This window comes from Megalopta genalis, chromosome 12 (assembly GCF_051020955.1).
Source record: "Megalopta genalis isolate 19385.01 chromosome 12, iyMegGena1_principal, whole genome shotgun sequence".
NCBI classification, from domain to species: domain Eukaryota; kingdom Metazoa; phylum Arthropoda; class Insecta; order Hymenoptera; family Halictidae; genus Megalopta; species Megalopta genalis.
The window spans coordinates 9,760,667-9,779,151 of NC_135024.1; the positions used below are offsets into that span (position 1 = coordinate 9,760,667).

The 18,485-nt window shown below is 34.9% G+C and overlaps 1 protein-coding gene across 5 annotated transcripts in view; it reads left to right on the forward strand.

The window, feature by feature from the left end:
- Positions 1 to 18,485, forward strand: part of LOC117219088 (uncharacterized) — a 327,339-nt gene that overhangs the window by 224,882 nt on the left and 83,972 nt on the right. For 2 of the 5 annotated variants that reach the window (XR_013034611.1, XM_076525810.1), the window contains one exon: positions 1,208 to 1,551. The exons of the other annotated variants lie outside the window; for them this stretch is intronic. Coding sequence is in view for 1 of the 2 variants with exons in the window: in XM_076525810.1 (XP_076381925.1) it covers positions 1,208 to 1,277 (70 nt within the window). In the remaining variant the exon portion in view is untranslated. Of the gene's footprint in view, positions 1 to 1,207; positions 1,552 to 18,485 lie in introns of those variants that run through there. 5 annotated transcript variants of the gene reach the window in all.

The window sequence follows — 18,485 nt, forward strand, 5'->3', positions numbered from 1 at the left end:
AATGATTATTATAAATAACGATTTATAAGTTACGATTTATAAATAACGATGTATAAATAACGATTTATAAGTAACGATTTATACATATCGTGTCAGTGCATGATAATTTACGAAAAGAAAGAAACGTTGCAATGCTAAGCGATCTTATATTTGAGACTAGTCAGCATAATTTGAATCCGCCATTACAAACATTGATCTCTGCATACCAGATTTCTCGCGAGTATAATATCGAAACACTCGAGTACTAAGTTTCGGAACATCACGACCACGCGTTTCTCGTGCGAACAATACAAAAAATATGACGCTTAATACAAAATTTTATAGACGCCGATCGAACACGATTTAGAGCGCGAGATATTCGGAATTCGTGTTCAATTAAAATTCGCGGAGCGTAATCCCCGCGCGGTGCGTCGAGCGTAGTTTCACCGCGTCGTTATTAAAAAAACCGTGTTTTCAGAGCCTGGACTCTCCGGCGCTATGCGCCACGCGAAGGGAGCGATTTCCGATGCCATATGTTCCTTTAGGATACCGGCGAAGATCGGTTTTACGAGGTAGCCCCCCGCACATGTTTCACGTACTTATCGCAATTATTTTAATAAGGCTACCGGAGCTGACAAAATCCTCGCGAGCGCGACCTTTATTCGTCTGCTTATGTTAATACCCGTTCGTTTTCAACTTGCTGGCTACCGTACGCGCTCCTGACCGTTTTCTCCTGTTTTTCTGGGAATCCGAATTTGCGCGTGTGTTGAAAAACGAGTGCGAACCGCATCTTAACTTGCGCTTATTTTCGTAATCGGCGTTGAATTCGTAAACTGGGTGCGAAAATCAGTCAGCGCAATATTTTGTATTATAAAGTATACAGTTATCAAATATATTATAAGGTATACTATATAAAGTATACATATATAAAGTATACCTATAAAGTATACTTATAAGTATAAGATATACTTTTATAAGTATATCTTATAAGTATACTTATAAGTATACTTATGTATATCTTCCCTCAGCTTGGGAACAAAAATGGACAATTTGAGAAGAGGAGATACGATTATCCGAGCCTCGCGGCTCGTTTTTGTATTTGCGGATAATCGGCGATTATAAAAACGCGCCACGAAGTTCAAATAATCGTGCCCCCTCTTCCCAAATTGTTCAACTGACGATGCGAGAGAAATTACTGTACTTTCTATTTGAATTTATATAATCGTAGGTTCCAGGAAAAGGTGAGAAGTGATCGTCAGACCAACCAGCGATGCGTTTTCTTTATTTCCGAGCGGTGATGTTAGCACTGGCTTCGGGATCTCGTGAAGAGAAAACGTTTGAAATGTCTTCCTCGTGTTAAAATAAGATACGATCATTAAAAGTTCATTAATCGAAAATATCAATTCTTCCTGTAACAGGATAGTCTAACATTAGGAAGTCCAACCGGGGTATTTAGTTTTCATAAAAGTACAGTAGCACATCGATAACTCGAAGACGTTTATAAGGCGACGATTTTTGTTCATTTCTTTCTGGAAAAATTTATGCGACTCGAAATAAAAACTTTTCTTCATCTTCCGTGTCAGTTTCTTCTCCCTCTGTGACTGTAACCTTGTAACCATATACCGATTTATTATGTTTCCGGACTGTTTTCATTTTTCGATAATACTTGTTCTGTCGTTTCATCTTCGTACTCGAGGATATTTATGAATATTTTGATTTTGCACAAAGATCTGCAGACCAGTGATCACACGCACGGAAATAATTACGAATAAATTGCGGATTTTATATCATTTACGATAAAAGCGACTAGAAAAAAGTAGCAGAAAGTAAACACATTAGACAAATTTCATACATTATTAGCTTCTCTGAAGCTAGGAATGATTAGCTTTTGATCTTCTCTTGCACATTTACTGCAATTGTAAAAATATTTCTGTGAGAAATGTTTTAATAAATTTCTTCACTGAAGCAGATACTGAAATAGAAATCGTTCAAAGTTGGAGCAAATCCAACCATTTTGTTGTTAGATAATAATATATGTACATTAGTAACGTTTTGTACTGGATAATTCTATTATCGAAATGATCAAAAGAAGCAATACATTTTCATTTCATTCCCGTTTTCTACAATCGAGTCGAAAAGTTCTTATTTGTCACAAAGATCCGTAGTTCAATTATGAAATAAAATAACATGTTAATTAAAAATAATGTCCCAAACAATACCATTTGAAACGTGTCCAGGTTCAGTTCGAAAAGTGTGAATTTTCGTGTGTGTCATTGATCGAGCACAATTTCGTTGATCTTCGTAACCTGCAAATCGTGAGAATAATTCTGCGATTGAAGAAAGAATTTACATGTTTTTGCACCTGACGTGCTTTCACTTCCGAGATATTGTCGCTTAAAGTTTCTGATCACCAATGCCTCGTGTTCCAAATTGCTTAATTTTTGTCGCGTCCATAGAATTTGTCTTCGCGACGTTTTTCCCTGACGTATAACATAAATCCTGCGTGCTACAGTTCAATTAACGCGTTAGCTGAAATTTGTCGGAATTGCGACACGCGGCGTTCTTTCTTTTTTCGGTGCCCGTTGCATCGTATAAATCCGAGTCGCCACGGTTCAGAACGAAGGTGGTGATGTACTTACATATACCGGTCGCGGAGATATCTGCGTCTGCTTTCTTTCTTTTTTCTTTCGTACGCGGCGCGTTGCAAGAAGTGCATAAAACACCAGTGATCACGGAACGACGACCTTGCCGGTTCAGCCTGAAAACGCGTGTCCTTGGCTGGGAAGTTTACGCCAACAATTAAACTCTACCTTGAACGCAGAACGCGTCCTGCACCTGATGCCCTTTTTTAAAAGGCCTCGCGTACCCTCGGTGTCCTTGACCTCCCCCTCTCCGTCCTTCCCTACCCCGCAGCATTCTCTTCGGGGAGGAAATCAAAGGAATTAGCGCCCGCATTGCGTTGCAACCACACGGACAAAGCGGGAACCGAATGCACGCGCACCTGTGCGACTCCTGCGTAAATCAGCCGTTTAAAACGTACCCATCATCGCTCGTTGTCGCGTTACCTGCCGCGCCTCCCTGTCCCACCCATAGCATTTTCACTTTTCACCACGCATTTTCGCCACTAGGGTAAGTGTATTAATTAACGGGGCCCAGAGTCGTCGACGAATTAAATAGTTGCTTCGCCTGCGGTGGCCCACAAAAGTGTTCGCACATCTTTTAAAGCTGAATAACTGTTTTCGCACTGGACTAAGTGACTTATATTTTTGTATTAAATATTAGAGGGACTAATTTACTGTACAATAACTAAAATACTCGTTCGTAATTTTGGAATGAGGAAAAATATAAAAGTAACTCGTGTGTTTTAACTTTTTGTCTGCCTACAACGAAAATGAAAAAGGATGCATTTTGCAGAAATCGATAAGTTATATGCACTCCTGAAAATTGCATCGAAATCTATCGACGTTGTTATGACCTATGAACAATTAAAGGTTGAGAATAATCGCAGTTTTGTCATGATTGCTAATAATACTTCAGAAGTAAAATAAAATAAAATCGTTTTGAACAGTTTTCAATTCGTCTTAGGTTTCTTTTACCATTTTCAATAACTTCAATACTTTGCAGTATTTTTTTAATGATTTCTAATACTTTTCAATAGTTTCACATAGTTTTCCATGATCTTTAAACTCTTTTTGATCGTTTCCAGTTTCGTTTGCATGTTTCTGTTTTAGTAATTATGAAAAAAATATACTTTTCTCCGGCAATGCTGTTGTTTCTTTGTTTCATAATCATTTCCAAATACATTTTATTATTTATTTTTCTTGTTACAAATTTGATTTCTATTTTACCATAGTAACCGACACCGCACCTAATAATAAAAACTGAAAAAACAGTGTATTGAGCACACCCATTTACATTTCTTACTCAACAAACAACAAAAAGAATAAATAATAAAAATCAAAAAATAGAAATAGTTAGAACCTTTCCTAGTTAGCGGTCCTACATATACAGGGTGTCCCAGGTTTTAATGTTCAAACTTTGTCAGTGTATTCTATGGCACGAAGTAAGAAAAAAATGTTGTGTAAACATTGGTCATATAGACCTTCATTAAGAAGTTATAACAAAAATTCAGAATAGGAATAGTAATCAACTTGCTGTTACTGCGAGCATTGGCTTGAATAGATCAGCACATGCCGTGTGTTTATGTAAGCTGTGTTTATTAATACATTTCAAAATGTCTACCGTTGTTGACAAATACATGAGTGACATCATTCATTATTCTCTTTCATTTCATTGAACGAATTTTTGTTATAACTTCTTAATAAAGCTCTATATGACCTATGTTTGCATAACATCTTTTTCTTACTTCGTGCCATAGAATATACTGATAAAGTTTGAACATTAAAACCTGGGACACCCTGTATGTAAAATTGCAAATATAACTCTTAACATACATAATTCTAATAAATATAACTGTGAATATAATTTTACACTATAAGCATTAAAATCGTTTTGACCGTAAATATAGTTCTATCCATAAAATGGCACTTTTTTATTTCAAACAATATTTATAATTCATTACGCTGTTCATTATTACATTGTTTATAATTAATCATATTCTTTATTACTATTTTGGACAAAATATTCGTACTACATGGCCTTATTAAACTGTTCTCAAAAAATCAAAAAAATAAACATAATTGCGTCATAATTAATTACAAAAATGGTGTAAAATTAAGTTTATCGTATTAAATTTCATATTTTAATTGTATAATTATAGTTAAACATTGGAAAACTATTAATTCTCACAAGAAAATAATTTAAATGCAATGCCCATGTCAGTAGTGTCTCTGATTTTTCATTTTGAATTTTGCATTTCTTATGACATATTCAAATTCAGCAACCCGAGTAACGCGAGCGCACAGATTTTCATAGCAATCGCATGACGTTATATCTTCTCACCTGTTGTCGCCATTATTTCTCCGTGTTTTCACCCTTTTATTCTATCCGCGCGAGCTCTCCGTTCGAAACAATCTTTCTTCTGTCCTCCCATTCGACACCCGTTGTTTCTTTTGCTCGCCGGTGACTCATAATGAAGCTCGCTGGAAGTCAATTTACTTTTTACTGTAAATCGCGGCCTTAACGCAGTCCACGGACTACGTTTCCGAAAACTGGACGCGAGATATTCTGCGCACTCATTCCTTGGAATAGTTGTTTCTTTGTTTAGGTGGTCCTGTTTGATCGGTTGGAACCCGAGCTCGGTAAATACTATTTTAACAGTAGACTTACCGATTCTTAAACAGGGCTAATGCACAGTGGACCACAAAAGTGTTCGCACACCTTTCAACCCTTAAATGCATATTGTTGCCAATTGTCTACATTCCAGTTCCACTTAATTTTATTCAAAAACCTGAGTAAGTGCGTTTCCGAACACACGTTGGTAACAATAGACAATAGACCATGTGTGAAATGAAAGACTTGACATTACTTTTGGCGAGTAAGTTATATGTTTTTTGACATTTGAATGTGCTGGGTGATAACCTTCGATGTGTTACTTGGAGAGATATTTTCTTTTTTCGAGTTTCCTATAAAGGAGTGATTTATCTAATTGAAAAAAAAATTACTTCTGATCTGTTGTCAGGTAAGCTATGAATGTTTGATGTTGCATTTGATTCCTATACTAATAGATAATATAAATACATGACCATTTGTTTACGTCTACAATGATTTTAGTAATAAACGCATATTGTTGCCAAAAGTCTACATACAACTTTTTTTCAAAATAAATACTCGATATTATTACCTAGATTTTTTGATTTATTTTTGACGTAACCTATGACGTAACCTACATTCCTATAAAAAACGATTTTTTAAAATTCAAAACAAAGAATCATGCATTTAAGGGTTAAGACGCAATCACCTTCTTTAAACTGGACTTAGCGAAATGAATTTCTGATAGAAAGAGTAGTATACTAGACATCGATCGTAATATATACATTGTTTTACTTTCTTTATTACATGGAATGACAAGAAAGAATAAAAACTCACGTTTCTTAACAAAATAAAAAACAAATTTCGATTTGTATCGAAATCGGTTAACGCAGAGTCAAGCTTCAAGCATTGAAATAATTAAAATAATGCAGATTTCTTACAGTTTTTGGTCGAAAGTGTCAAAAATCGGGAGAAAACTGTGATTTTTGCGATCTTTAGTTGTTTGTACCTCGAAAAATCCTTTATTCGAATAATTAGAAAAAATAATATGGAAGAAATAAATCGATAAACTATGAGAAAATATTTCATATTCTACCATTTTTATTCAAATCAATTATTTTCAGTATGAATACCTGTTCAAATAAATTCTTATTCGAATAAAATCTTGTTCGAATGTGAATTCTTATTCGAATAAATTTTTATCTAGATACATTTTTATTCGATTCAATATTTATTCGATAGTGTCGAATACAATTTTATTTGAACAAATGTTTACCTAGGTAAATTTTTATTCGATTGAATATTTATTCGATAGTATCGAATACAATTTTATTCGAATAAACGTTTATGTGGATAAATTTGTGTTCGATTAAATATTTATTCGAATCAATACAATTTTGCCCAGCTCCTTGTTTAATCTGCTTGAAAAAAGAAGTTCGATAAAAAGATTTTACGGAAAATATTTTTCTATCAGGAATTGTGAAAGACAAAATCAGAGAGCAATCGTTTTAAATAAGTTTATAAGTCATTTTATCGAATGTCATTGCGTGCTTCAGATTTCGATGGTCTTGTGCAACGCGACCAGCAGTAGTATTGCATTCAACAGTGTCCGCGATTCAGACGCAGACAGATTATTTCCCACCTTCGAGAAACCGCACAATTCGACACTGTCAACGAAAAAACTGACGTGCTTGTAATTCGCTATAGGGTGTTTACCACAGGCGAAGGTCGTTGACCGCAGTGCCCTCGATTCTTCGTCAAAGGATTTATTTAAAAATAAAACGCAAATGAATTCTTGATCTGATCGTAGAATTCTTAAAAATTTCTTGGAACTAATAGGAATATAAAACGTATAATTTTAGACTTCGGATTTGATGCATTTATGACAAAAATTGATAAAGAAAATTACAAAAACAGTAGAAACATTTAAAGGATTTAAATTAATCTGTGGTACTATTTTCAACTCATTAAAATTACTAAGAGAAATGATAAACGTCAATTTTAGTTTCTGTATTTTACAATTAATGCAGATAATTGATTTTGCATAATATTACGCGGTCTGCTTATAACAAAACTTAACTATTAAAAGTTTATGAAAAATTTGGTTATTCAGTCATGTCCTCATTACGACGATATTATCTGAAACTTAATTAAAGGTGTTTCCAGTACTGTTATCGCATTGACTGCCAGAAAATCATAACAATTTAGTTGAAATTTAACTCAAGGATTATATTTCTAATCTTTTTAAATTCGCTAACTCCTAGTTATATTTGATATGTGCAAGTATCTGTTAAGAGCATATTATTAATAATATATATTTTTAGGATTAATTCTCTATTTAAAATTAACATTAATGAATTATTACGACTAGACCGCGGTTTTTTTGCATTTATGGCGAAAACAACTAAGTAATTCATAATACCAGAAATTTCAGGAGAATTCAAGGATACTGCCTCGTTGCTTTTAAGTTATTAACATTGTTACAGCAACAAGTTAATCTTCAATCGACTTTCGTCGTTATTATTATTATTGTTATTATTATTATTATTATTTCGTTTAAAAGAGATTTAAATTTTAAGAATTGGTGGGAATTATGTCATGCTACTCCACACTGACACCAAGTTAATGACTGTGAAATCAAATTCATCAACGATGATGCACGCAGGTTAGGTTAGAAAAATTACAGATCGTGATGTGCCGTATGGGATTCAAAGATGGAGAGCTCGCTTGCGCGTCGCCATTGAAGAGAATTTAATTCTTGCATGACGATGTCCATTGTATTATACAAAATGTGTTCCCATTATGAAATCATAAGTTTTCTGCATGTTCTCCGCGGATTATATGTATTTTTCACAAGAACGACTAGGTTAGGTACAAAACTGCGAGGACATTAGAAAAATTGAAGAATATCTTTCCAATGTGTGCAATTTATTGAAATGACTACAGTACTACTACTGTACAGATTTTAATTGTTTTAATTTTTTTACTTCGTGTTATTAGAAGTATATATTATTTCGCGCTGTTTAAATTATATTTCATTTCGACATATCCTTCGCAGTGAATAAATTCAAACAAGTATATACAATAAATGTTCTGTTACTATTTTAATTATACGTTGCTGTTCCTTTGTAAATATTCGAAATTCAATGCATGCCAAATTACAATTGCAACTAATGAAAACACTTGTTACTTATAACGTTGATTATATGCATTTGTAAGAGCGTTTAATAGTAAATACAAATTGCAATGATTAACTTAGTTACACACTCAATTCTTTTGAAAGTAAAATTGATAACCGTGATTTCAATTTTGATAAAACTTCTGTGTCTTTCTCATGCAAACTGCAAACTATTTAACTTAATTGCAAGAAATATAAGTTAACAATATCTTTACTCTTAATAATTCTAATAAACTGAAAATGATATTGTCAAATTATTTTAGCGTCCTTATAGCTACGTGTTTGACCTATTTATATTTATTATAAACGCATAAAATCCGCAGTCTTAATTAGAAATATAATTATAGATAATTAAGAAAAATTCATAACGGCGTTTACGCTTTCGAGATTTTCGTTTTGCAATTTCTTCGCGAACTTCTTATTATTTTAAACATTCTTTCGCACGAGAGCAGACGTCCGAAAGGATCAACGGATCGTACAATCGTTGTTGTAAAAAGAAAGTGACGTGCCCGTGTCCTGTATTTGGCCTACAGTTTTGATTGCCAAAATAAAGTTAACAAAGCAGAGGGGAGCGAGGTGTCGGTTTTGTAAGCAAGCAAAAATGATTTGCAAAATAAAATATTTGCTTTGCCGCTCTTGAACAGGTTATGTCGAAGAAGTTGTTTCAGCGCGGTAGCATAAATATTTTCGTGTACAGCTGCTTAAGCAAAAAACTTTTCAATCCGAATTTCTGTTTCTTTTTTTCTCGTATAACGCTCTTCCGAAGCATGCGTCGTTGTGTACGTTCACTGCCCAAACTGAAATTATACAAATTAATGACAGTGTGTAAACCGAACTCGATCAAAGAAAGAGACATCCGATAACTTTTTCTAAATGTTAAACTTTACGCATAATCTAGAATAGTACACATTCTAATAGCTACCATATTTTCATGCGAATATAGGATGCGTTGCCCTAATATGGAACACTTTATTTTATTATGTAATTAATCAATATTATATCATCAATATAATATAATCAATATTATATAATTTCGATAATAATTAAATAATATAATAATAATAATATATATAATATATATAATAATAATATATAATAATGATAATAATTATATATAATATATAATAATAATATAAATAATAATAAGTAGTTAAAATAATATCGATAATTAACGTAAAGAGTAATTGTTATAAATAGACTGCGGATTCTGTGGATTTACGACGAAACCAATAAATGAAACACAAAACAGTGAAACTATTAGAACAATTCAACGATTTGGTTATATTCATAACCAATATTCCAACTCATTAAAATTATTCAAGCCAGAAACACATGTCCACGCAGTTCCCGTTTCTTGCAATCGATGCGTAACATTTCTATTTCGCATAAAGATCCGCTGTCTAACTATAAATTCTTTCTTATGGTTAAAGTTTGTTGATTTTATATATAAGTCGAACATACCTTATATAACTTCGTGTGCATCGAAACGCAATTATAGACCGCAATTATCTCTCGAACGGCGAAGAATTTTGGCAGAAATATATCCGCGCATGCTTGCGATCATTTATAGCATTTATTATCTAACAATTTTCTCATCATTTTGTCTCAAATGTTTGTCCTCTTGCGATGTAAGCGGGCAAAGCCGCGACAAATGCAGCAATTAGGAGACCACAACAGAAGGGTGAAGGCAGTTAATCGAAGTCTTCCTGTACCGCCGAAAGCAACGTTTTCCGTTCTTCTCCTCCCGTGGTGTGGAATCAGTATCATTCAATATGATAACATGCATTTCTTATCCGGGAAGACAGATAAAGGGAGATACCGTTACAGGCCCGTGTGGACCCGGCACTTTTCTTACGCGCCGCTGAAAGTATTCGGCCATTCACGAGCGAATATACGAACGCGAAATTACGAGACACGTAAGTCGTAATATTTTGACTAAAAACACTGCTTACGGCACGCATGTTGCGTGCCAATGCCGCGTTTACGCGACCAATAAAGACATACCGAATGCTATGAATAAATTATTACGCGTGTTTGCATCAGGTACACGCGAATAACATGGAAGAGCGGCGGGCGCTCAGGATGATCCAGAAATTTGGTAAATTTGCCGAAATTGGAAAGTTTGGTATAAATTCTGAAACCACGGTTTTTGGCCGAGAAAACAGGTGGGGAAGATCTTTTTACGGATACCTTCAGATAAACACTTTTGCTGCATGCTTCTTTTACACACTGTGTTGAATCCGCTACATAGAACAGGGTTTTTAGTGTCGTGTTATGTATTTTGTAGAACGTAAAATTATTGTAAAAGGCCGATTGATACATGGAAGATAGATTGATGATAGAAGATGATCCACATTTTGTCGTGAATGCAATGATTAGACTGCATGATTTCACGTGTTTATAGCAAAAATGAGTAGTCGACATACAAAATTATGAAGACTTAAGAAGGATTGAATAATATTGTTACACTATTGTCAACTTATGAATGACTCAACTTATTCACTAAACTGTTAGCAACATTCGGTTTGTTCGAATATATGACAGTAAAAATGAACTTCGAAAATGTACCATTTTTCGGCATTGGTAACACTATAGGGTTGCGGGCAAAAAATAAAATCTTGATAATTAAAATATTATTTATTGCTTTTGATCTATAGAAAGTTCCAGAAATTCATTAAAAAGTAAACTCAATTTTCTTTTTGTTCGTTCATAAAATACGGTATAAGTTAGGAGGCAATTTCATTGTTTTAATATTTATTTAAACGTTTGCAGACAAATCAATAATTTTGTGTGGTCGCTGGCAATCGAAGGGGGTCGCTTCATGATTAAAAATACTACGGAAATTATAACGAAATAAGGAAACCGAGAAAATTACCGATAAATACCGGTAAACATACAAATACAATAGAGACTCCCTTATTCGAATATCTATTTTTACAATATTTTCGTGTTCAAACATTCCATTGTCTAGTCATATTATATTATTTAGATACGTTATCGCCTAGTCGAGAACTTGAATGAAATTTTTAGATGATAGAATCATCAGGATATATTACAAAATATATGGTATCAGGATATATTACAAAAATAAACCTTTAGATAAGAGAGTCTTTACTGTATTTTCAAATATCGACGTGACGTCAAATTAGTATTTCGTATTTTGGATTCTGCAAAGGTTCGCAGATACAACCGAAAAATATCGGAATAATAGCAACATAATACCGGACTAACAATAACAGCATTTTACATTTCGGTAGTACAGTAGACCCTCGGTTAACCGAACTATTTCCAAGATCTTTATTATTTAGGTTTCTGATTATTCAAAGCAATAACGATGAATCCATAGAAGAACCTCGATTGGACCTCGACTCACATCGCATGCTATTGTACCTACTATTATAATAGTAGTAGTATATAATATGTAATAGTATAATATTATATATATAGTATAATATAGTATAATAATAATATATATATATATATATATATATATATATATATATATATATATATATATTATTATATATAGGTTCTTCTATGGTTTCATCGTTATTGCTTGGAATAATCAGAAACCTAAATAATAAAGATCGAGGAAATAGTTCGGTTAACCGAGGGTCTACTGTACTACCGAAATGTAAAATGCTGTAATAATAATATATATATTATACTATATTATATAATATTATATTATTATATATTATATACTACTACTATTTTATACTACTATATTACATTATTATATAATATAGAGTATAATATTATATAATAATAGTATATATATACTATTATAATAATTTATCGAAAACGAAAAGAAATCGACCATCAATTTCGAATTCGGTTAAATCGAACGTCCACTGTAGTCCGTTAATCAACGCGCCGCGAAAGGCACACCCGAAAGAGTTTAAACGCGACATCATTTGTCGGCGTAGACGCGAGGCATCAACATCTCGCGAGTCCACCGAAAGCCGGTGTCCTTAATGCAAGCGTCCGAGGCGCAGTTCCCAGGATGATATCACTGCGTTCAGCGGAGTGTCACGGACGATAAGTAGTCTCACTTGTCCAGACAATCAACGTTCAACCGTGCTCGGTTCCCGCCGGCCGCTTCTGCACGTGTGCGCCGGGCCCTCCTGCCCCCTTGGGGCCCGCAGGGGAGAAGAAGAAGGAACCCGCGCGCGCGCGCGCGCTCACGTACGCATACACGCGCGTAAATGATAAAAAGTAACAGTACAACAAGAAGAAATTCGATTTCGGAGGGAATGACTCGAAGTCGTCTGCGGCCGCGCTCCCGGAGCATACGATCAATTTTACACGTGCAATACTTTTTGATTATTTTCGGAAGGGGCGCGAGGTGGGGGCCCGAGGTGGGGCCCGGCGTGTCCCGGTGCCGGTGCCGCGGCTTTCCGTGGCACGGAGGGGGCCCAACCGGGGGACTTTGCCCCCACAAGTGACTCCCCGGTCCCGGTAGCGCCGTCGCGCACCTGCCGCTTATTCCCACGCCGAGACTCACGTTCGCCTCATCTTTCCTCTGTTCGTCCTTCCTCCTCCCCTCTCCTCCACACCCCTCCCAACGCCGACTCTTCGTTTCTCTATTCCCGAGTATCCCGAGTCCTCCTTTCTCTCCCCCGTTCACCCTTCCCGCCCCCTGTTCTATCTATCCGTCACTCGCCGTCTCGCTCTCGCACCGTTTGACCCTCTCTCTCTCTCTCTCTCTCTCTCTCTCTCTCTCTCTCTCTTTCTCACTCACTTTTTCTCTCTCTCTCTCTCTCTCTTTCTCCCTGTTGGCGCGCGGAGCGGCAGCGCCAACACACGTGTGCACCACGGGCTGCGAGGGGAACGGGCACGCTTATTTATTTTTAGATATTTTCAGGCGGTCGCGAGATGTACACCCTGCGCAACCACGAATCTCGAACGACGAACCTCACCGATGTTTTTCAAGGGGGGACACTTGGGTGCTGCTGCTGCTGCTGTTGCGAGCTGCGGCGCGGAGCGGTGCGGCGCGGAGTCTTGGGAGAATTCCTCGGGAGGAATATCAATTTGACGAATTAATTGCTTCCAAGGGCCCGCGCGCTACTCGGTGCAAGGCTCCTCCGAGCCTGCGCTTGGTAGGGAAACCTTTGGGGTAACGTGATCGAATCTCGACCCCTTCAGAGGTTTCTTCGGGGTTTTGGGGGTGATGGAAGCGTTAGGGTTGTTCGGGAAATGATTTGGATATGCGATTAGAATTGAACGGCACTTGATCGATGTAAATGAACAGAATAATATAATTAAATCAAAATATATAATCTATTACAATTATTTGGGTAATGATTGGGATATCCGATTAGAATTGAACGGTACTTGATCGATGTAAATGTGTGAGCAGAATAATATAATTAAATCAAAATATATAATCTATTACAATTATTTGGGTAATGATTTGGATATGCGATTAGAATTGAACGGCACTTGATCGATGTAAATATGAACAGAATAATATAATTAAATCAAAATATATAATCTATTACAATTATTTGGGTAATGATATTTGGATATGCGATTAGAATTGAACGGCACTTGATCGATGTAAATATGAACAGAATAATATAATTAAATCAAAATATATAATCTATTACAATTATTTGGGTAATGATTTGGATGTGCGATTAGAATTGAATGGCACTTGATCGATGTAAATGAGCAAAATAATATGATTAAATCAAAATATGTAACCTGTTACAATTATTTAGGAAATGATTTGGATATCCGATTAGAATTGAACGGTACTTGATCGATGTAAATGAACAGAATAATATGATTAAATCAAAATATGTAACCTGTTACAATTATTTAGGAAATGATTTGGATATCCGATTAGAATTGAATGGCACTTGATCGATGTAAATGAACAGAATAATATAATTAAATCAAAATATATAATCTATTACAATTATTTGGGCAATGATCTGGATATGCGATTAGCACCAAACGGCACTTGATTAATGTAAATGATCAGGATAATGTAACTAAATCAAAAATATAATAGTTTGACAATGTGCCTAATATAATACTATGCTGATAAAAAGACTCAAAAACTGTAAAATTTTCTTACTCATGACCATGGGGTTTCTAGTTTGCGAACCTAATAGGATAGCTTGCTCATATTGATATCATTTCTTAAAAGAACGCAACCTACGAATTTAAAATGAAGGAAAAGTAACGTATACAGTATAGTGTATCGAGTATTATTTAATCCCAGAATCAATGTAGCAATAGTAAATATTGCAACAGAGTATAGTATCTTTCATGTAAACTAATGTAATGCCATATAACTCTTGGACAGAGTTTCTTTGGCCTAAATAATAAAAAAAAGGAACATATAAGCTGTTATAGTTAGTTGGGAAATGATCTGGACATATGATTTTGACTGAACGGCACATTGTTTATAGAATTGTGAACAGGATAATAAAATTAAATAAAAATACATAATCTGTTAGGATTATTTGAGAAACGATTTGGATATGTAATTACAATCGAGCGACACTTTATTAATATAAACGAACTGGATAATATAAGTAAATCGGGACGTATAACCTGTTAGGGTTACTTGAGAAATCATTTGGATATGCAGTTACAACTGAGCGGCAGTTTATTAATATAAACCAACAGGTTAATATAATTAAATCAGAACATACAACCTGTTAGGATTATTTGAGAAATCAATTGGATATGCGATTGCAACTTGAATGGTATTTTATTAATATAAAAAAAAACAACAGAATAATATAATTAGATTAAAACGTATAACCTGTTAGGATTATTTGAGAAATCAATTGGATATATAAATACAATTGAACGGAACTTGATTAACCATTATCGGGTAATATCAATGAACAAGATGACAGAATTAAATCAAAACATGACTTTCGCAGAACAAACGTGGGTCATTCGAGGAATAAAAGTACACTTTGGAATCTGTGTAGGTTTGATTTTGACATTGGTCAGAAATGACCCAGTTTCGGCCTCCACGAGGTCCGTCCATTGAAGGTTAAACCATGGAACATTTGAAATCAAGTTCCTAATTGGAAACGGTTTGCCATAGTGAGTTAACAGCTTATCTCGAATCAGACGTCTGGATTAAAAAAATGTTACTGATTCATGGTGCATTGCAACAGACAGGTCGAATACGAGAATCAATCTGGCAAACAGGTGCTTATTTATCACCTGATATGATTTAATCGCGAAGGCATGCGACGATATATTTTGTCTTCTCTGATCGGCGTATTGTTTCACCGAATTGGATCGAGTTGGTTAGCTGAGGAATCTCACAATAAAGGAAGCACGTCAAATATATCTTCGCCATAATAAAATATAAACATTAAAAAATGTATAAAAGACAAATTTAATTCATCTATAGCTTGATATTCCAATAATTCGTAAATTTTAGAAACTATTATCTATAAAATGTAGCGTACGGGTTTACGAAAATTTTAATAACTTTAGAAATAGCCTCAGTTTGAAGGAAAAAAAACGGCTGCTTTTATCTCAAACAGTCAACTTTAAATTCTTAGGTAAAAAATCTGACAAAAAATTGATACATCAAAAAGATCGTATGCTACATTGTAGTATACTTAATTTATGCAGAATATCTCCATAAAATTCGAAGTAAATCGAACGTATGATTCCAGAGATTTCGTGATGATCAGGTTGACAAATGTAGTTTCGAGAGAAGTTTCATGAAAGAAGTTTCAAACTAACATTCCTCTCCGATAAAGTCAAATTTTTTCAACTTTAGCTTCGGTCGCTAAATGTTCAAATTTCGGAATATCGCTTTACAGAACATTCCACGCTCTTAAAACTTCAAGAAAATTAAAAAGAACAATCGATTTCTTTTTAAAGCGCACGCTGACGAACATTCCTGGAAGACCAGAGAATAAACGTATGCATGTATATTGGGACTAAACCGTCGACGAAGCTGTTGAATCACTGTCCGCGAATTTGCATCGAAATGGCGTCGGATCGGAAGAAAAATGCCGCATCAGTATTCATATGTTAATAGAGATTGCATGGTTTACGATCAAATTCAATTATTCTATAAACGTGCGTGCGTGGCGCCGTTTCTGCAAAAGGAAAATTAATGCGAGCACGTGACTTACATCACAATAACGTCGGTTTAAAGGCAGCGATCTCGGTTCACCCGTCGATCTATACTAGGAATCACAAAAATGCATCCGTTCTTCGTCCGTCGATCGAACGTTCTTCGTTCGTCGTCGACGACGGCTTAGTTCTTAATTAAGAGATAAGAAAAAATCGTCGCGGAATAATACACGGAATTGTCGACGGGATAAAAATTACCGCGCGACACACGTAATTGCGCAAAGAAAATCTTGTTTCTCCTGTTACGGTTCGTTCATTACACGGCGCAGTTCGTTTCATCGAAAACGCAAAGAGAAGAGAAAAAACGGGGAGAACACGCGAACGACGGGGAGAGAAAATAAAAAGACGGGAGGGGGGGGGGCATGTAAACTGGAACAAGAAAACGGAAACCTCGAGTCGGGGATGTCGTTCTGGTTAGGAATTCTGACGGGTTCTTTCGTCGAAGTAATCCAATACTTCGACGATATCTTGTCATGGTCGAGGGATCGTTTCGTTTGACGAAGGATTCGACTAATATTCGACTAGGATCTTATGCGCGGACTGCGAACATTGTGCATTTTTGACGAAAATAAGTGGATCAAATACGGAACAATTGTACATTTGAAGAATTTCAAAATACTGCTGCGTTGTGTTCAACTTGATGAAGTAATTAAAGAAAGTTATATCTGTAAATTAGAAAATTTTTTCTTTCTTCAATTACATTATTTAAATTCCTTAAATGTTGCAATTGTTCTGTATTCGACTTACTACGTTTTGGCATTTGAAAAATGAAGATGAGAGAGTTCAATGACCCCACCTGTATACTTCTGTATACTTCATAATTCGTGGGACAAGTTGGGTCAGGTTGGGCTCAAAAAATCAAATTTAAATGTCAGAAAATAATAAACTAACTTCAATGAAAAATACACTGATTATTTTAGTAGTCTGTGTTTAATATATTCTTTAATCGCATCTTGATAGCAATCATATTTTGATAGCTCTAGCATTTTGTCGTTTATGTAAACGATCGTATTAGCGGTCTATAATGATCGGTTATTAATTACGTACGCGTGTACTCGATTGATATTTTAATTCAATTTCCTTGAAAACGCGCGAGGTCTCCCACGCGATTTCGTTATTCTCGATTTTCGTCTTATTTTTAGTCATGGAATCTACTTGATCCAATTGAATTAAAAGCACATGTTGACTTTTATTGTATTAAAAGCACATGTTGACTTTTATTGTATTAAAAGCACATGTTGACTTTTATTGTATTAAAAGCACATGTTGACTTTTATTGTATTAAAAGCACATGTTGACTTTTATTGTATTAAAAGCACATGTTGACTTTTATTGTATTAAAAGCACATGTTGACTTTTATTGTATTAAAAGCACATATTGACTTTTATTGTATTAAAAGTACATACATATTGGCTTTTATTGAATTAAAAGCCTACATATATTATAGTGAAGCATATAAGCACATTGTTTATGTTGCAATGTGGTTTGATTTAGTGCATTCAACGAATCCAAAAAAATAATGGAAATAAAAACAAATTTTTTCAAGGTTAAAATAAATAAAGAAAATATGCGAGCATCCGACGATGCAGTAACCGATGTAATAACCGATGATAAATTGTTTCATGCAATCGGTTCTTTCGATGCAATGTCATCGAATATATATAATTCCACGATACAGTTAGCAATGAAAAATCGAGTCCACATTCAGCATCCATATGTTGCGAAACAAATGAGATCGAACTTGACATGTAATAAATTAACAGCTCCAATCTGTGACGCTACCAAAATGTGAATTGTTTATAAAAGGTTACTTTGTCGATTTCGATAACGGAAAATACGATTAAAAGGAATCTTCGTTTTTAGGTAAAATTCACGCGAACGGTGTACGAAGCTTACGCTTTCGCCAATAATAATCGAACGAAGTAATCAAAGCGACACAAAAATACTAATCAAAAAGTCGATTATTACCGCGCACTTTTACTC